This window comes from Sparus aurata, chromosome 21 (assembly GCF_900880675.1).
Source record: "Sparus aurata chromosome 21, fSpaAur1.1, whole genome shotgun sequence".
In the NCBI taxonomy this organism is placed as follows: domain Eukaryota; kingdom Metazoa; phylum Chordata; class Actinopteri; order Spariformes; family Sparidae; genus Sparus; species Sparus aurata.
Genome location: NC_044207.1, coordinates 26,379,129 through 26,399,112, shown reverse-complemented (window position 1 = coordinate 26,399,112; position 19,984 = coordinate 26,379,129). Strand labels below are relative to the sequence as shown.

Below are 19,984 nucleotides of genomic sequence, written 5' to 3'. Positions count from 1 at the left end.
ATCGACTCATCCTCAACACGTTCTCATTTCAGATTCTGTCAGCCGTCCGAGTTTGGTTTGTGGTTCTCTGCCCTCAGCTGGTGGAGAGCTGCAACGACATCCTAAAAAAAGATCAGCATCTGTTCTGTCCACCAACCAAGATCTCTTCATAAAACATGCAGCAGTAAAACACAGGGAAAAGTTGCAAATACAACCAGATATCATAAAAACTGTCTGCATTTCAACAGATTTCTCCTATCGAGGGATTTTACAGGAACAGTTTATTCTATTTGTGTGAAATTCATGGGTGTAGGTGAATATCTCCTCTCCCTCTGAGACACAACTCTTACTAGAGTTTGGTCCTTAAAGCCAATTCAAGTTAATATAATACAGTCAAAAATAAAATCTACACATTTCAAATGCAGGTTAATCATTCAGCTCAGACAAATTCAATTAAAATTCTATTTAAAGCCATTCAAATAAATCAAAACTCAAGTTTAGATTCAACCAAGGAAACATTTTCAAGTCAAGTTTCAGACGGAGGTTCAGCGGCTCTCTTCTGCCACCTCCTGCCAGACTCTTGCTCTTTCACCTGCTTTCACTCAGAGATGCTCCATCAGGCTCACCTGGTGCCTCAGGTGTTTGAGGTGGGGGATGCTTTCAAAGGCTCTGGCTCTGTACCAGAGGTCAGTCAGAGGCGCTCTATGAAAAGTCATCACTAAACAGGCAACATGCAGTTTAAAAAATAGTGTCAAATATATACATTTTACAGTGTTATTACGTTACATATACATATATGTGTGTGTGTGTGTGTGTGTGTGTGTGTGTGTGCTGTTACAATGTAAATGTAAAAGCACACATGGTCACTGTTACCCTCTTATTATCACTTTACACAACATCAAGTTTACTGTAACATTTCTGACTGCATGTTGAGGTCAAATTCAGAAATTTCAGTCAGAATCATCTGACTTGTTAAAACTAATGAAATTACATCTGAAATAGATTTTTTTGTCCAAAAATGACCTGACACATCTCTTACTAAATAATCATCGGCTGTCATTCAAATTATATTTTTGTTATGAATAGTAAATGATCATATGAAGGATTGGTGTGTATAAATCTGTCCGGTCCTGTTATAGTGACATGAGATGGAGCCAGGTTCCATGTTTAAGCCTCACACTACATTTCCACCAGACTTCATTCAATAATATGCTAATTTTAACTTGTCTTGCTGGTTGACAGCCCTGCACACCTGCTACAACACCACTGTTGATTCTTCATCAACTAATATAGACAGCTAGCCAAATCGGCACCATATCACAGTTAACATTTCTTCTAGAAAAAGTTATAATCTGAAAGCAGAATTTCCAACTCTGCCGCTCGCCCCGTGTATTACCGGGGGCACACCCACCTAAAACCGACTAGTTTTTGAATGTAGTTTGGTGCGGCCTTCTCACACAGGAAAATTATTCCAAATGCGTCACAAAAATGTAAATTATGAGCGCTTGTGTCACTGTTGGCCTCCATCAGCAAGAAGTTGATAAAACTATTTAAAAAACAACATTTTTATTGGCTTGTTCAACAGATTAGGGGCTTTTGGGAGAATAGCCAAGATTAAAATGACTAAAGAAAGCAGCTTTTGTTCACAGCAGTGAAACGTCAGCCCAGTATAATTAATTTAAACTGAATAAAATGCCAATATCAAGCATCACATGAGTGAATTAACTTGAACTTGGCTCTGTTTTTACCTCTCGGCCCGACTGCGCGCCGCTGATAAACACACTCCATGCGCAGTTACGCAGCGGGCTCACGTCCACGTCCCTGTCAGATGACACCGGGCTGTGGAGGAGCAGCGCCCCCTGCTGCTGCACCCTCCCTCCTGCACCACCACCACACGACGGCAGCAACAGCAGCAGCAGCAGCTCCTCCTGTCACCACCGGGACTGCCTGTCCTCAAAGGCAGAGTTTTGCAGCAATAAACCCCTCGCACGTTCAGACCAACGACCTGCCGGCAAGATGGTGAGTGTCAACTTTTCTCTCAGACGCAGAAATAAGTACGTTGTTTTCCTCTAGATGTAGCAGGTGAGGGACCCGCCAGCTCCCCAGCCTTGTGAAATAACCTTCATGTATAGAAAGCTCCGGGCTCTCTGTCAGGTGTGTGTGAGGTGGATGCACGAGCTCGGTGGTGTTAGATGACCGCATGAAGCGCGTGTGTGCGCTCGCGGAGGACATACGCAGCAGCCGGCTGGTGAAGCTGCAGGGCTGTGGCCTGGACTCTCCGCACGGCCCCGCGCTGCCTCCGCTGTGACGTTCATATTAAAGCCTTTAATATCGAGCTGCCTCTGTCGCATACTACGGCAGAAACACAGTGTCGTAAGGCACAGCTGAGGTCCCAACACAGACCCTGTGAACTCCAGACTGTAGATTTAGATCAGATTCTAATAGACTGCGTCATATGCATGGACGTGAGAGGTGATATAATGTGTTGTAGTGCCTTTAGCTGTGCGTCACCTGCGTGGAAAACTGCATTGCATTTTTATTTTTGGGGCTCATCATGGTGGATGGGGATTTATAACTGCTTATAATTCATCATTAGAGGCTCTGGTTGTCTCTTGACTTGCTAAATTTGCTATTTTTCTACTTGTTGAAAAGTAGAAATGAGTGACTTTAAGGTGTTATAAATTGTGTTAAATATTGTTAGATCCTTATTTATTACATGGTAGAAAAGTGGAATCATACTGCTGAGGCCCACATAGGCGCACAGTGGAAATGGCTACCACACTGGGCAAAAATCACCTAAAATGCCTTCATCACTTCTGTGATTGGGAGGATTTCCACTTGAAATGTTCCTTGAACTAAGTTAGATAATATTATAAGTTCAGGCTGAGTGCTTCCTGTTGGTCTAAATTAAGAATTTACTCATCAAATGTACTTTTCACCTTAAAATAAAAAAAAAAATGGAATTTAAGGTGTGAAATGAAGAGATTTTGTCCCCGGATGGTTCTGAAATGGCCCATTGAGCTGCCGCGTGAGTGGTGACTCAGTAAGTCCTGATCCTGTTTGCTTGTTTAGAAACCAGACGGTTAAGTCTTCACACTCCGTCCTCACAGTCAGCCTGATGGATTCAGTTTCCAGCATGTCTTTCTTTTTATAACTCCACTTGAAATGACATCTGGTAGTGGTCATAAATAAATAGATGCAGATGATGAATAAACTGAACCTGTGCTGGTTGTGAAAAAACTGGATGAGTGTAATATAATAACCCCCCCCCATCCAGGTGAACTTCACTGTGGATCAGATCCGGGCCATCATGGACAAGAAGTCCAACATCCGGAACATGTCCGTGATTGCCCACGTGGATCATGGGAAGTCCACGCTGACTGACTCGCTGGTGTCCAAAGCGGGGATCATTGCATCGTCCCGCGCCGGAGAGACCCGCTTCACAGACACGCGCAAAGACGAGCAGGAGCGCTGCATCACCATCAAATCCACGTATGTGGTGCGGGGAAGCGGGTTTAAACAAACCAACACACCAAAAGCTCATAAAAACTTGAGTATTTCTCTTTAAGAGTAAATATTCACAACTACATGAGCAACAAATATGAGTTCAGATACTTACTTAGCTATTATTTTGTATTATTTTAGAGTTTAATGATCAGCTTCAACAACATGAGTGTAGTTACACCAGATTGACTGACAACATAAGGAGAAATGTTTCTTAACCCTGACTGATTCACTGACATGACAGTGATATTTATTCTAATAAAGCCCAGCCAGTGTAAACAAGCTCTGACAAAACAGCACAAACAGAAATCTCACCGGGTTCAAGTTATTCCATTGCCAGATGATGAGAGTTTACACATTTAACGTGGAGATAAAGTTCTTATGTCAGTATGAATACGTGTCAGGGGAGAAGTTTACAGTTAATGAAGGCAATAAATAAATGTGTCTATTAGTATGGGGGGGTCTGTAGCAGGAATAGACTGATTATGAGCCCGGCTGGTTATCAGATCCAGTATTCAGCGTACAGAGGCCGCGTCCTCGCCTCAGCAGCCCGGGGTTTATATCCCACCTGTGGCCTCTCCCTGCATGTTATCCCCCCGTCGCTCCCTCTCATCCTGTTTCCTGCAACGTCGTCTGATTGGTTACACCTGTTGACACTGAATAATTGGAATCTGCAAAGTAACTAGTAACTAAAAATATTAAATAAATGTAGTGGAGTAAAAAAAATGCAATATTTGCGTCCAACTCTGACACCCAGATTTTCATTTTGACTGCAAATTAAGGCTCCACAATAAATCAAAATATAATCAGTCAATTACTGTATCAATCAATCAAGTACTGTATCAATCAATCAAGTACTGTAGCGCTGCGGAGACGACCTGACCTACAGATGTTGTTCTCCAGATGTTTGTTTGGTACAGAACCCCAACACACATCACATCAGCAAGATTTTTAATAGTTTTTATTTTTATATATTTTGTTTCGATTAAACTTGGGATAAAAAAAAAAAGATCATTCCCGCTAAATTATTTATTAAAATGTATTTAAATTCATTTCAATGTGCTTTTTTTCGAGCAGCCCTAATGCAAATGTAAACTCCAAATATCTGTTAAGGACTAATTATGAGTATTGACCCTAAAAAAGCAAATTGATTTGTCCGTAGTTTGTATCACAACATTATTATGGATAAGAAATACTAACATTTCTTTAACTGTCTCTGGTCTGACGGTATTATGTTTTTTTTTATTATTATTTTATTCCAAATATGCAAATAGAACACGGCTTCCTGATTGCGATTTAACAAATTATTTGCACAACATAATATAGAAATGAAGATTTTGAGGAAGCAAAATAATAATGAAGCACGGAAATGTTTGATGTTTGATCTATTACACAGCCATCACTTTCTAAAAGGCTGCTAGCTGATTCATAGCCGCAGTCTTTGCGTTGATTGCCGGTTGTAAATCGAATTATTCCTCTGATTTAATTAAAACATCCTCAACAACACATTTATAAAGGCCAGAAAGACGTAGCTGAAGCACTGCTTGTTCAGAAATCTACTCAGGATGGTTCTTAATTATTCCAGTTCTGGTAGACGCGACAGCACAAACATCGATTTCCATCATTATTTGTGTGCTGTACTCGTTCCAGTCGAGCACGTTTCCATCACCTGAACTTGGATGATCTCTGCGTGACTCAGCGCGTCTGCCCTATTTCTGGCTCAGTGGAATCCAGTGTTGTCAGTTCAGACATGTACTCAGCTCATTTAATTTAACTTCATCGATCCATTCTTTGCTTCACATGTATTTTTAACGATGAGGTGGTACCGGCAGGTGATCGTGTCTCCAGCCGTCTCATGTTTCCTGTCTGTCGCTCAGGGCCATCTCTCTGTACTACGAGCTGGAAGAGACTGACCTGGCGTTCATCAAGCAGTGTAAAGATGGAAGCGGCTTCCTCATCAACCTGATTGATTCCCCGGGTCACGTTGACTTCTCCTCTGAGGTCACCGCTGCCCTCAGGGTCACTGATGGAGCCCTGGTGGTGGTGGACTGTGTCTCAGGTAAGAACGTATCCCACACACACACACACATCACACACATCACGCATGTACGCCCGGGTTCACCTGGTTGTTTTCTCTGACAGGCGTGTGCGTGCAGACTGAGACCGTGCTGCGGCAGGCCATCGCTGAGCGCATCAAGCCGGTGCTGATGATGAACAAGATGGACCGCGCCCTACTAGAGCTTCAGCTGCGGACGGACGAGCTCTACGCGACTTTCCAACGCATCGTGGAGAACGTCAACGTCATCATCTCCACCTACGGAGAGGACGAAGGTGGACCCATGGGGAACATCATGGTGAGGCAGCGCTGTCCGTCCAGAGGAATCAAAGTGTTGCTCTTTTGCGTCTTTATTATCATCTGTCGTTGCTTTTAAAAGCATTGGCATGTACTTAGCGAGCACTTTTACCCTCGTCACCCAGTCTCTAGTCTCAAGGCCCTGCCACTCAGACACAAATCCATGCTAAACCAGGAGAGAGATGTTACTCTTCTCTTTATTGTCCTCAGATTGATCCTGTCATTGGCACAGTCGGGTTTGGCTCTGGCCTCCATGGCTGGGCTTTCACCTTGAAGCAGTTCGCTGAGATGTATGTGGCTAAATTCGCCAAAGCAGACTGTAAGATGGGACCGGCGGAGAGGTGTAAGAAAGTGGAGGACATGATGAAGAAACTGTGGGGTGACAGGTAAACACGACGGAAAAAATACAAAAGATTAACTTAACACAAGGCTAAAAAACAGCGTTTCTGCTACCTGGAACCAAAGTTGCCCTTTAAAAAAACATTTCTAGCACACACCAAGAAGTTTTCATGATTGTAACCAGTCATTTCAGTGCCGTGATGTTTTGCAATAATTTGTCTTGACACGCAGATATTTTGACCCAAAAGCCGGCAAGTTCAGTAAGACCGCCACCGGTCCCAACGGCGAGAAGCTTCCCCGCACCTTCTGCCAGCTCGTTCTGGACCCCATCTTCAAGGTGAATGGAAAAAAAAGGTGACATTAAGCCATCATTTGTGTGATACTTCCAGAGCTGGAGGTTGAGATCTTTTCCCTCTCTCACTATCCTTCAAGGTGTTTGACGCCATCATGAATTTCAAGAAGGACGAGACAGCCAAACTCATCGATAAGCTTGGCGTCAAACTGGACTCGGAGGACAAGGAGAAGGAGGGGAAGCCCCTGCTGAAGGCTGTGATGAGACGCTGGCTGCCTGCCGGAGAGGCTCTGCTCCAGATGATCACCATCCACCTGCCCTCCCCCGTCACTGCACAGAAATACCGCTGCGAGCTGCTTTACGAAGGGCCGGGAGACGACGAGGCCGCCATGGGTCAGTGGAACGCCTCCAATGCACGTCTCTGGAGAAGACACGGAGCATTTTGATGATGATGGAGCATAAAATAATTAGCTTTATTTGGGCTGTGCTAGATTCAGGCCTCACCGTCTCTGCTGTCTTCTCAGGTATTAAGAACTGCGACTCCAAGGCTCCTCTGATGATGTACATTTCCAAGATGGTCCCAACCAGCGACAAGGGGCGCTTCTACGCTTTTGGTCGCGTGTTCTCTGGCAGCGTGTCCACCGGACTGAAGGTTCGCATCATGGGGCCAAACTTCACCCCTGGCAAGAAGGAGGATCTCTACATCAAACCCATCCAGAGGTGGGAAAAACCACAATACATTAGAACAAAGAAATACGTTTTCTGAATTCAAGTTTTCTCTTCTTGCAGCTTTTTATAACCGCGTCCTTTTTCCTCTTCATGCAGGACCATTCTGATGATGGGCCGGTATGTGGAGCCTATTGATGATGTGCCATGTGGCAACATCGTGGGTCTGGTTGGTGTAGACCAGTTCCTGGTTAAGACAGGGACCATTACCACCTATGATCAGGTAGTGTCTTGCTCTTTTGTTGGAGTTCAGCTACTGATGTACTAATCAATGGATGATGTACAGGAGCCCCGAGAGGAAAGTGAAAAATGATAGATATATAGATTTTAAAGGACAATTTCAACCAAAACTGAAACTGTTTTGTGGAACACAACACTTCTTTTGACTTTACCATCAGCATGTGGGTGAGAGGATAATGGCTTAATTTCCATTTTTACTTATCCTTGAAAAGTTTTGTTTTTCTTCCTCCTTGAGCCCTTTTCTAAATTACAATTTTTAATCTGTGAAAATAGGTGAAACATATGACTAAATAAATACGGCAGGTGAATTTTTCCAATTAAATTTTTCTTTGCCAGAATGTAAAAGATTATCTTGGCAAAACCTTTTTTTTTTTTTTTTACTCAACTTAACACACACAGGGAAAAAGCAATTTAGATCACACAGAAAACTGAAATTGACTTTTTCCTTTCTTTCTAATTGGCCTCTCAGGGCTTCCATACTGATGAGTTACTTATACCAGTCCTACAACAGCACAAGTAGAACAAGTCTTTGAGCTGGGTGTCTCTGTCCGCAGGCCCACAACATGAGGGTGATGAAGTTCAGCGTGAGCCCCGTGGTCAGAGTTGCCGTGGAGGCCAAGAACCCCGCTGACCTGCCCAAGCTGGTGGAGGGACTGAAGCGCCTGGCCAAGTCGGACCCCATGGTGCAGTGCATCATCGAGGAGTCCGGGGAGCACATCATCGCTGGAGCGGGAGAGCTGCACCTCGAGATCTGCCTGAAGGACCTGGAGGAGGATCACGCCTGCATTCCACTGAAGGTGACGAGGCATCTGGACTTATTCACATGAGCCTTTTTTTTTTTCCTTTATTATATTTTATATTTTTTCATCCCTTTGCAGAAATCAGACCCAGTCGTGTCTTACAGAGAGACAGTGATGGAAGAATCAGACCAGATGTGTCTGTCCAAGTCCCCCAACAAGCACAATCGTCTCTTCATGAAGTCCCGCCCATTCCCCGACGGCCTGGCTGAAGACATCGAGAAAGGGGACGTCACATCTCGACAGGAGCTCAAGGCGCGTGCCCGTTACCTCGCCGAGAAGTATGAGTGGGAGGTGACAGAAGCCAGGAAGATCTGGTGCTTCGGCCCAGACGGAACCGGGGCCAACCTGCTGATAGACATGACAAAGGGGGTCCAGTACCTCAACGAGATCAAGGACAGCGTGGTGGCCGGTTTCCAGTGGGCGACTAAAGAGGTGAGCAGCAGCCAAAGTGGCTGAATCAGTAGATCTGTGTAATCATTGCTCAGATTTTTTTGACATGCAGTCTGTGTCTCGGTCCCGCAGGGCGCTCTGTGTGAGGAGAACATGCGCGCAATCCGCTTTGACATTCATGACGTGACACTGCACGCAGACGCCATCCACCGCGGCGGCGGACAGATTATTCCCACAGCTCGTAGGGTCCTGTACGCCTGCCAGCTCACTGCCCAGCCACGACTCATGGAGCCTGTATACCTGGTGGAGATCCAGGTGTGTGTGGAGGAAACACTGCAGTAGGATTCTACAAGTGTACCATTTGTTTTATTATCTCCGTGTCACTTGACTCATTGTCAGTGTTGCGCTTGTCAACTCTGTCTGTCTGCTGTTCCTTGTTTCCCGCGCAGTGTCCGGAGCAGGTGGTCGGTGGGATCTACGGTGTGTTGAACAGGAAGCGAGGTCACGTGTTTGAGGAGACCCATGTGGTGGGCACTCCCATGTTTGTAGTGAAAGCCTACCTCCCTGTCAACGAGTCCTTCGGTGGGTTTGTGTGATAAATATCATGAATCTTATACTTTGGCTTTTTGATTCAACCATATGATTGATTTTAGAGTAATTTGCTTGATTTGTTTATCTGGTTTTAGTTAGTAATTTAAGAGGAGCAATCATTCGGGAAGACTTGGATGAAGTTAACCAGAGATTATTTAAGATTCAAATGGATCTTTGATGTGTCCTAACATGAAGGTTCACGAATTTTAACATTGTGACACAAAAGAAACATGGTAGCTCCAAAGAAGACGGTTGTATTTGCGAACTAGAATGGCAGTAGAGCGCCTACCTTCACCAAGTCCCAACCTCTTATCTGCATCAAAGTGTACTCACTCATAGAGACTAGCCCCCTGAATGTGGCAGATTTCTTTCGTCGAGATCGTTACATTATTTTCCTGAGAAATCAACAAATATGTCCAATGTGAGAGTGAGAAAAAAAATCCTGGATCTGTTACTTTATTCGGAATCACACCGAGAAGTTGACAGGTTGCATTCTGGGCCGAGACCCCTCCCCCATCCAAGTTTCACAGGTGATCTGTTCTGTAGTTTTTTTGTTATCCTGCTGACGAAGCAACCAAACGACCAACATATGGACACAGGTGAAAACATAGAAAACACAGTTATAGATAACATTTTAACCATATCTCGGTCACTCTACTTGGACAGAAACATAAAGTTTTACCATAAAAAAACATTTATTTTGTCAGTTGTGGGGCTTTTTTGCTGTCAGCAACTCAATTTTCTGTCACCTCATGAATGCCCTGTAACTCCATTCTAATATAGATTACTGTTAGGATCAGGATCAGGATCACAGGGGGTTAGATGTTTATTTCCTTATTCTTTATTCCCTCCAGGCTTCACAGCTGACTTGCGTAGCAACACTGGAGGCCAGGCCTTTCCTCAGTGTGTGTTTGACCACTGGCAGATTCTCCAGGGAGACCCCACTGACCCCGCCAGCAGACCCTACCAGATTGTCGGGGATATCAGGAAACGCAAAGGTCTGAAAGAGGGCATCCCTGCCCTTGACAACTACTTGGACAAACTGTAAACACTGACCCCAGGATTATAAAATACCAAATCAATCTCTAAACCCTACCCCGTGGGCACTTTAAAAATCTTTGCACAGGCTTACAGACACATCGCACAATTTGTTTTGACCGGAGCAGAAACAAAGCTTAGGCTTCTGTTGTAGGCTAGTGGAGGCAACAATGCTTTTTTCATTTCACAGCTACAGTACACCAAGTGCCTAGGGCGAGGGTTTTGGGGAACAATTGGATCAAAGCAGTCGTATCTCTCGTTTCTTCTCTTCCTCCACATCATCCCCTCCCCCCTCCTTCTCATCTGCCAGGATGGGTCTGTACAGTGCACTGTGATACTGCTGCAATAATGCATATTGTAAATGGATCAAGGCCAGACAAAACAATTGAAACCACCAATAAAGTGTTACAGACATCAAAATCCCTGGATTGGAACTTTGTTCAGTGGATGAAATTAATAAAAATGTTCAACTCACGATGAAAATGTGACTGTTATTTACCCACTGGGCTGAAAGTTATTAAGTCCCTCTTTTAATTACTAATATTGAAATGTACTACAGAGAGTTTTTAACTGGTTATGAAACAGTCGACTTCAATTCTGGTTCCTGTACGAGACCCAGAAAAGCAAATGGGACCCATCAGGGAGAAGATCTACTGATGAGTCATTCTTAACGCCTGTCACAAGGTTTCAACTTTTGGAGGTTGGATAAGTCAAATTAAAACAATTTCGTATGAAGTGTTGTGGATGAATTGAGGAGTCTTGCAGCCGGGGGAAATAAGCTGCTCTGTAGTTTGGTGGCACGGTAAGGCAAGAGAATGTGGAAGTACCGGTCTTAGTTGTGTTGAGATCCTGCCAACAATTCTCATTCATCTGATCAACCCAGGTGAGGAAGGAGACTCAGGAGACGTGATGCCATATGGTTTAAGTACTTTATGGAGCTTGATCGAGGAGTACAGGCTCAACAATATATGTAGTTAGACGGTGTAATGTTTTGAAGGACACTTTGTGGTCTGTGATGAGAAACGAAGGATCATCACATCACTGAATCTTGTTTGGGAGCCAGACTTCTGTGCCGATTGTATTGAAATCAATTGGAGAAACACACTAAAACCCAACATGTCTAAGTCACATGACTTCTGATGTAAATAATAGAACATGCTTTAGAGAGAAGGTTGACCACCGATTGATAGTCTCAACAAACGGGCCAGGTCGAACTGATTTCCACTGATGTGACTGCAATGACACCAAGTGCTCTCTTCCAGTCTTGGAAAGGACAATCTGTCAATAAAAAGTCTTGTTAAGCATCTCTCTGAAGTCTTTTCTGTCATCTTCTGGAGTTACTTCTTCATCAGAAGCTACACAGCGTATACATGTTGGGTTTTTCTGTGTTACTACGTGCACTTTTCATTGACTTTAATAGAACCAGCACAAAAGTCTAGCCCCAAAGATTCCGCAACGTAAAGACACTCCCTTCATTTTTTAAGGTTCCTTGGTCTGTGTCTATTTAACCCTCACAAAGAATATCCACATCAGGCTATACCTGAACCCCACCTACATTATAACCCTCTATGGGGCACACTCAGTGGAAATATGCTTACCTAAGCCACATAGTAATGATGGAGGCATACGGAATTTGGTCTGTCCCGGAGCCAGTGCATTGTATAGTTAAAGCTAGTTGCTAGAAGAATAGGACTGTCTCTAGGAGCCTGCTAACCTCATCGCTGCCCCTACAACTGTTCCTCCTCCTCCTCCTCCTCCTCCTCCTCCTCACAGAGGCCTGTGATTCTGAGTGTCGCCGCAGTGTAACTCTACCTTCTATATGAATTTATGAGATGTAATATACGGAAATTCCTTTACAGTTCACTTTGTTCATCATTTTAGTTATAAATGTTGCACGGCCGGGTTGCTTCTTTCTCTTGCTTTTAAAGAATATGCACTTGCCAGTCAGATCAATATCCATTTTTTCCCTCTTAATTTTTCAGTAGATGATATCTCCAATTGCAGTGTGAATGCTAAGCAAAGCTAAGCTAAGCGGCTGTTGGGGTATACTTACCGTACAGACATAAGAGTGTGTCGACCCTCTCCAGAGCCAAGTGTCCCTCCTGAGGGGTGGATACTCTTCCAAATGAGCAAACAACCACAGTACATTTTCCTCACTCTTTAATCAATAGTTATTTCAAGTTACATATATAATGTTAATAAATGCCACTTTAATATACGGCCCTTTAAACGTCCGCACCAAGAGGGAAAGCTCTTCCGCCCATACTTTTTAAAACAAAGCTCAAAAGAATCATATCTGAAGAGTTAGTGTGCATTCATAGAACAACCAAATGAACATATGCAAGGCCGAGAAGTGCAAGGTTTCTTGGGTATAGGCAACTACCAAGCAAGGACACGAGAAATTGTAGATTGTACTGTATGTAGAAACCCGGAAAAATTGCTTACCATAACCATGTTGATAAGATTAATATGACGTTTGGTTCAAATTCGCCAAGAGTTCAGAAAAGCTGATGAGGTCTACGGGGAACTATGGAAGTTACAGCTGACGTGGGATTCAGTGAAATGCTGGTCTGTACTGAACGATGACGGGGAACTCGTCTTGGCAAATCTGATTAACTGTACATTCATACAGTTGTGACTCTCCTTGGCACTAATGCTGCGGAGAACAGGAAGGGGAATTGTACAGCTTAAGTAGAATTCAGTGTCAAGCCTTGTGCCGTCGATCCACAGCAGTGACATCGATACTGTGAATAATCTGAGAGGCTCCTCCCTCCCTCTCCTTCCCCTGTGGAGTCGGTTACAGTCATGTCTGATTCAGAGGCTGGCATCACTACAACACAAGGCGATTAAAGGAAGCCGCTGAAAAAGAGAGAGACAGCATCTCAAATGACAAGCTACGCCCCATGTAGTGACCTACATCACTTTTACGGCTATTTGACCACCCGGGTCAACGGTAGTGCACTATATGGAGATAACAGTATGATGTCTGAGAGATCAGTCCCCAGTGCGGCTGCTGAGGTGGGGCCCCGCGCTGGCGTCAATTTGTCACATTTGATGGTTGATCGTTGCTACGTTGTCGGAGGTGACTATGTGTAGAAGATGACCTCGGGAATCTGTCCGTCCTCTACTGAAGTGCCGTTGTTGTTGCCCGCCGCGTAGCAGAAGGTGAAACACGTCTTTGTGCCAGTGGATGATGACTCGTGTGTTACCTTTCGCATTCCTTTAGTACCATAATGAGAGTCTGGACCCTGAAAGACAAACGGAGAGGGTGAACACACTGCTGGAGCCAAAACTGCAGAGTGAGAGATTAGATACCAGTTTTATTCTTTGAGAGTTAATTGAATACATTTTTAATTATCTCAGGCTGTGTAAAACTGATCACCATTTCTCATTGTTCTATCACATCTTTAGATTTTCATACAGCTTTTTAAAAGTAAAACTCAAGCACTTCACATTTATATGAAGGGTCATCTTCTTTTTGTGGCTCCTCTCCCAAACCATTTCTCATCATTTTTTGTTAGACTTCCAGTTGTCATTTTGCCAGACATGTTATTTAAGCAACTCCAGTAGTTGATTAGCAGGTACAAAAGTTAGCTAACTATCTTCATGTCAGTCAATCTAGCCACGTTCTTGTTCTACTTCCCGTCTGGTGTGAGACGTAAGGAGACAAACAAACAGGATTGTTTCATTTTAAATATTAAACTAGAATTACCAGCTTGCATTGTTTACCTCTGCGTACCAGTCGAGTTTTTTGCAGAATATTATAACGTCACAGTGAGGTTGACCTTTTTGATTTAAAATGTTACATCTTCATCCTTTTATCCTATTACACATTTGTAAAAGATCTTCGATACAAAAAATGTTTTGTGAGGTCACAGTGACCATGACTTTTGACCACCACAATCTTAACAGTTTATTCTTGAGTCCAATTGGACATTTGTGTCAAATTTTAAGAAATTCCCTCACGGTGTTCAGATCAGAGCAACAGATATCGCGTTCACAAGAAGGTAACCTACAGATGGATGTATGGAAAACCCTAAAACATAACGCATTTGTCCACAGCTATCACTAGTGTGGAGGCATAAAAACCAGCATTTTTCAAGGATTATATTTGAATTCAGGTGTATTCCTAACATTGAAAACAGTTGAAATTTGGCGTTAATTAAACCTTCAAGATTTTGTACAATCCCTAAAATTAAATATACACAAGTTTTCTATGACTGAAATGCACACCCAAACAGTGTTGGGCTGCACGTGTATCTGGTATGATAACCAACAAATGACTGACCTTCAGTGTAGCGCAGGCAGTGTAGTTGACGTTGGGTAAGATCTCCACTGGTTCTTTGAACATGACTCTGAAGGTGTTGGCTGACCCATCACAGCTGAAGCCTGTATCATTCTGGCCCAGCACCGTGTTACTGTCTGTGTGAATGATCTGCGTCGAGAGAAAGAGAGCGAGAGAGAGAGCAGCCAAAATAGATTATACAACATGCCGACAACATATGATGGAACCAGACAGAATTTCTGAAGGGCTCGGGTCCACACCTGTATGTTAACTTGGTAGTCTGTGGGTCCGTGTATAGAACCATAGAGACCAAACCCAACCACGAATATCCTTCTGTTTACTGAGAACCTGAGAAAAAAAACACACAACGGGATTATGTCAGGAAATGACTGTGTGGAGACCTACGTACATTATGTGGCACCAGACCCAGAATTTCTCCCCTTTGGCTGTAGCTCTGCTCCCAACTCACCGTATACGGTCACTTGTCCCGCTGTAACCCCAGCGGCTCTCCACCTGTCCGAAGCGGGTGATGCTGCACTCCTTCCCGCGGAGACAGCAGCGAGGACGGTCAATGAAGTCTACACGAGGCTTTGGGTTTACTGTGAAGTGGAGGAAGAGACTCACCACCTCTCTGTCGGTCAGAATACTGGACTGGGCTGGACCTGAAGGGAAGATGACGAGACCAAGGGATAAAGATCATGGTCTTGAAGCGCAGGATGTGTGCGTGTGTGTGTGTTTCCTTACAGTAAAGCTACAGTGTAGGTTTGTCTGATTACCTGCAGCAAACTCCTCAATGGTCATGAGAGGGAAGCGGATGAGTGTGAGAGCTTTGCCCAGAACTTTGCGCTTGTTTTCTGGCGTGGGCTGCAGCTGCTGCCTGTGAGCCTCCGCCTCTGCCCAACGCACCGCAGCGCCAAACAAACGCACCTCCCTCACCCCGAGAGTATCCCTCTCCAACACTGCCACCAATGTGTCTGCAGGAAGCAGAGATGAGAAATCAATCAGTTTGGCTATTATTCATAAATAAATATACTAACGACAACAATCACAAGGCCACATTACCCAGATCTATGTCTGTGAAGCCTTCAGCGGCGAGAGCATCTCCAGTGTTCTTATCAATGTTTTCTAGACAGAGGCTAGCAAGCTGAGGCTCATCGAACAAACGTGCCTGAAACAAAGAACACACACATTAAGCAGCAATAAAGAAAATGACAATTCAAAATGAAGTGTATGATCCACGAGTAGGACTGGATCTCAAACCGGAAGGCCTGCATCAGGTGTCTGGTCTGACTTTACCTAATCTTTTATAAGAGAGCCTCTGATTTAAATCCTGCTTTTCTCAATTTTAAGATTGTATGTAGGCAAGTTGCTATACGGCTGCTTGTGATTAGACAACATGTAACATTTGAGAATTTGACCTTCTTTTGTTAGATTAAATAAAAAGAGTTTTGAGAAAAAAAAAAGTATGGCACTGAAACTCTGCCATCGTATAAAAATCAGCATTAAAAAAACAAATACCCAAAACAAACCCTACAGTTTCAGCTCTGTTACACATTATACTTCAGAAAAAATATCAGGCAGCAAAACTAAGTGTCAGAAGAAGCTGTACAGATGCATGTTTAGAACTAGAGGCAGTACAATCAGTCCTACACATGAAACCGCAGACAAGAACTGGTCAAAATTCATAGCTGGGAGGAAGCAGACCTGTGTGAGCAGCATGAAAGCGTTGTCTGCTCTCAGGTTCTTCTTGAGGAACTCCACACAGTGAGCCTCCAGGGCCGGCACTGCATACTTCTTAGCTGTGTATAGTGTGGTCATCACCGTCTCCGGCCCGATCTGGACCTCATCAGAGTACAGAAACCTGCAGGAAGACATTTACATTTTTATTTTTTATTTTTTGCACACAATTTAGAGGTGATGCAATGTGATGTAATGTGATGTGGCGTTGTTTCAGCTTGTTTTATTCGCACATTCTTGCTATTTGTCAAAGCTGGTATGTTCTTGTGAAGTAAAATACACGCCCACAGGACATGCAAATCAGTTTAAATGGCAGACTCCCTCTCTCCTCGTCACACACACACACACACACAGCTTACTTCAGCAGGGCCAGAAAAGCAGCTGGTTCCACATCAGGAAGCTCGATTTCCGTTGAGGTCGTCGCCATCCCTCCGTTGAACATGGCATCAAACACTGCGCTCCCAACCGCCAGAACAAACCTGTCAACGGTTAACAGAGGTGACGTCTTTTCGCTTTGCGGATTCAGAGTTAGCTAGCTAATGTTCTGAAAGCCCCTAAACTTACCTGTGCGCAGGTATCCTCTGAACTCCCATTCCTTTGCCCACTAAAAAATGAACGTCACTGAGCACTTCATTGTTGAAGAGGAAAGCAAACCTCTCCTTCACGGTGCTCTTCGTCGCCTGCCAGTTGTACACTGGCTCTCGGTACACCAGCACGGACGCAGCCGCCGGAGTGGCGGTTGGTGCGTTCGACTGGGACGCGTTTGACGCTGCGGTGGTTGCCATGTTGGACGCCGGGGTGGACATGGCTCCCGCTGCCGCAGCACCTGCCGCAGCGGACTGCTGCAGGGAGTTCTGCGCAGTCGGCTGGGCTCCGGTCGAAACACCGTTGCTGTCTCCGCCGCCAGGCCCCAGCTGCGGGTTGGGACGCCTCGCAGCTCCCTGTGCTCCGCCGCCCGCACCGACCGCTCCGCCGTTGGACGCTGGCATGGAGAAAACGCTGTTACTGGGCTGGCTGTTTCCCAAAGGACCCGGGCCGGAGAAATTAAGGCAAGGAGGCCTGCCGCTGTTGTCTCCAGCAGCCATCTTGAACCTAGTGTAGGCGTAAACAACGCACTTCATCGCATTGTGGATTTCTTGTAGTCTCACGGTCGTAGCGGCTCTTTGCTGCCCCCTGGCGGCTGTTTTGGGTACTACACAACATTCTCCATCTGAAAAAGAGGGACATTTTCCTCTCAAACTAGTATTTAATCAATAACAAGCAGGCTGCCAGGCGTCTGTGCATGAGTGATTATTAATGAAATTCCAACTTTTTATGGTAAAAGCTCATCATTTGCTTTGGTTGTCTCTGTTTTAAAGATTGTCCATGGAGGTTGGTTTAACAAACAAAATGAAAATCACAGAATATTAATTCATAAAATTCCCACATGTTCATTCATAACATGTGCCCTAAATTCCAACCGACATTAGCCACAACAGGTCTGGTCACATTTGCTGGAAACTTCTGACCCAACGTGCCACAAATGATTATCCAGCACGGTCATCATTATTACTGTCTGTAAATTATTTCTAATTAAAATACATTTGTCTTGCTGTTACTAAAATAAAATAGGATCTGATGAGGAAGACAAGTCTAAGCTCACCAAGACTAACCAAAATTAGTTTGATATATTTTAGTTTTTCAATTGATTGTTTCATTCTGTAAAATATTTGAATTGTTATTATTTATTTAATTGTGCGGCTCCTCTAGACTTTCCAAATTTTATTGGACTAATTGGCTCAAATTATGATCGTGACATGAGTCATTTCACGTCATATTGGCGTGGCGCATTTGTGACGTGAAACGTGATGTCAGTGAAGTAGGCTATATGAAAACGTTTCAGATGAAAATCACAGACGGGTGTCCTTTCCTGCGGGAAGTGGGAATGTTTCGGTGGAAAAGGAGCAGAATTCTTACAGACCTGGGATTTGTATTTACAACAGTGGTGTTGCACTCAGAATCAGTGGGGGGGTCCCAGATTGCACCAAACGCCAATTTCTACATAATGTTGCTTTAACAATCAACTTCATTGTCCAGAATGTAACCAGTGCACTGAAACAGGCAACTTCACTTTGAATTGCATAATTATAAATAACCCCGCATTACTTTCTGTGTCATGATCGCTTTCTTTATAAAAAGAGGTTTCATATTTGGTGCATGACGGACAAAATAAAAGTCAAAGCTGAGATCTTTTATCCTTTCAAACATCATGATGCAAACACATGATATCATATCATAGGAGTGCTCTGTAGGTTTTAGATGTGGTGGAACAGGCAAATAAGAAAATAAAGAGATTTTAAATGTTGTTTACAGAGCAGGGTGTATAACACCAGGTGCATGATTAGATAGAAATAGAAAGAAACTAATGTCTTGATAATAATGAATGAATCATAACAGGGCAGTGTCCCCCCCTCTCTCCCCCTCTTTCCCCCCTCTCTGCCTGCTACTCATCAACCGTGACGTCAGGGCGGCGCGGTGTGGCGCGGGGGAACTGTCCTCGCGCGGAGGGTGCTACTGCTGCTGAAACAAGATGGCTGTGCGCGCAGGAGGAGCAGCGGCGGCGGAGAGCTGAGCAGCAATGCAGAGGAGGAAGAAGAGGGGGGCGAGGAATCCACTCCTGTGTGTGTCTTGTCCTGACAGAAGAGCAACAGCCCCGCAGAGAGACAGACGACGCGCTTCTGAGAGGATGCTGCCTTGTTTCCGGTACCATTTAGGCTAACGGTTCGGCGGTTAGAGTGCTGTTTCTTTTCTTTTTTTCTTTTTTTGTAACCAAGAGACAAACGGACCGACCAAACAAATCACGGAGCACTCAGTAGAGGACAGCCGGGGACGCTCACGCCGCTATCAGAGATGTCCCTGCTATGTGTGGGAGGTAAGAGAGGACATTAAAGGGGGCATTTAAACCCCTCTGTGGTTGATGTTAATGAAGTGTCACTTGCTCGTGTTGAACTGCACCAGTTGTGTGACAGAGCCTGCGGGCTATCAGCTCCGTGGAAAAGTGTGTGTAGCCCGGGCAGAGCCGGCGGACGGTTTGTGCTGATCAGTCATTAAATCACACGGCAGCTCTACACACGGCGGGGGGGATGCCGCTGTGTGTAGATACTTTTTGTGGATGTATGACATGTCTGTTTAATTTACTGTTCGACCTCACATCTGCGTGAATGAGTTCCCTGACAGCTAAGAGGGGGGGAAATGAGAGAGAGAGAGAGAGAGAGAGAAACAGCATTGTTGTCGTGACTGTTAACATCCATGGGCTGATTGAGTTCTCTATAAATGTCTACATGGAGGAGGAGGAGAGCCACGGATTCCTCCCCTGGCGAGCACTGGTGCGGTTTCTCTCCCTCTGTGTGTAAGTGTGTGTGTGTGTGTGTGTGTGTCATCCACTCTGTTCATTCATGCGTGGGCAGTCAGAGGAGGACGAGGAAAAGCCCCTGCCTGCCGCTGCCGCCTGCCGCACCGCTCTGCCGCACCGCTCCGCCGCCTCCGCGCTGCCGCTCTGCTGTAGTCGTGAGGGAATACTCGCAGTCGAGAGGTGCTCGTCACTCCTCAAACGTTTTCCCTGAAGCGATGCGTCACCTCCTCCTACCAGATTTCCTGAAAGCACCTGATGCTGCTGACACTGTTTGCCTCTCAGGGCGATGAATAAGCATCTGCTGCGATTGCTCATGAAG

General features: G+C 44.7%; 3 protein-coding genes across 6 annotated transcripts in view; 2 read left to right on the top strand and 1 right to left on the bottom strand.

Annotated features, from left to right (window-relative positions):
* Nucleotides 1-1,734: 1,734 nt before the first annotated feature.
* Nucleotides 1,735-10,735, top strand: eef2b (eukaryotic translation elongation factor 2b). The gene is made up of 14 exons (XM_030403763.1): nt 1,735-1,998; nt 3,257-3,471; nt 5,361-5,542; nt 5,626-5,837; nt 6,047-6,222; nt 6,407-6,512; nt 6,608-6,860; nt 6,992-7,187; nt 7,293-7,416; nt 7,988-8,230; nt 8,312-8,665; nt 8,756-8,938; nt 9,073-9,205; nt 10,069-10,735. Exons 1-14 carry the CDS (start codon nt 1,996-1,998, stop codon nt 10,260-10,262), a joined length of 2,574 nt encoding a protein of 857 aa, XP_030259623.1. The 5' UTR covers nt 1,735-1,995; the 3' UTR covers nt 10,263-10,735.
* Nucleotides 10,736-12,395: 1,660 nt separating this feature from the next.
* Nucleotides 12,396-17,410, bottom strand: btbd2b (BTB (POZ) domain containing 2b). The gene is made up of 9 exons (XM_030401898.1): nt 16,839-17,410; nt 16,634-16,753; nt 16,242-16,398; nt 15,600-15,705; nt 15,314-15,511; nt 15,007-15,199; nt 14,798-14,885; nt 14,541-14,687; nt 12,396-13,500 (listed from the first exon to the last, which is right to left on the bottom strand). The coding sequence occupies exons 1-9, from the start codon at nt 17,393-17,395 to the stop codon at nt 13,339-13,341; spliced, it is 1,728 nt and encodes a 575-aa protein (XP_030257758.1). The 5' UTR covers nt 17,396-17,410; the 3' UTR covers nt 12,396-13,338.
* A 1,381-nt stretch (nt 17,411-18,791) lies between these two features.
* Nucleotides 18,792-19,984, top strand: part of LOC115572084 (protein unc-13 homolog A) — a 38,218-nt gene continuing 37,025 nt past the window's right edge. For 2 of the 4 annotated variants that reach the window (XM_030401894.1, XM_030401896.1), the window contains exon 1: nt 19,164-19,185. In XM_030401894.1, coding sequence (XP_030257754.1) covers nt 19,164-19,185 — 22 coding nt within the window. Of the gene's footprint in view, nt 19,186-19,984 lie in introns of all 4 variants that reach the window. The other 2 variants (XM_030401895.1, XM_030401897.1) reach the window with 2 other exon arrangements.

Excerpts from the sequence above, each read along its gene's own strand:
- btbd2b (XM_030401898.1), bottom strand. The coding sequence starts at position 17,395 with ATGAAGTGCGTTGTTTACGCCTACACTAGGTTCAAGATGGCTGCTGGA. Across the intron at positions 16,399-16,633 it reads GCTTTTCTGGCCCTGCTGAA|GTTTCTGTACTCTGATGAGG; the intron begins GTAAGCTGTGTG and ends GTCTTCCTGCAG. Across the intron at positions 15,706-16,241 it reads CTTTCATGCTGCTCACACAG|GCACGTTTGTTCGATGAGCC; the intron begins GTCTGCTTCCTC and ends TCTTTGTTTCAG.
- eef2b (XM_030403763.1), top strand. Across the intron at positions 3,472-5,360 it reads TGCATCACCATCAAATCCAC|GGCCATCTCTCTGTACTACG; the intron begins GTATGTGGTGCG and ends TCTGTCGCTCAG. Across the intron at positions 7,188-7,292 it reads TACATCAAACCCATCCAGAG|GACCATTCTGATGATGGGCC; the intron begins GTGGGAAAAACC and ends CTCTTCATGCAG.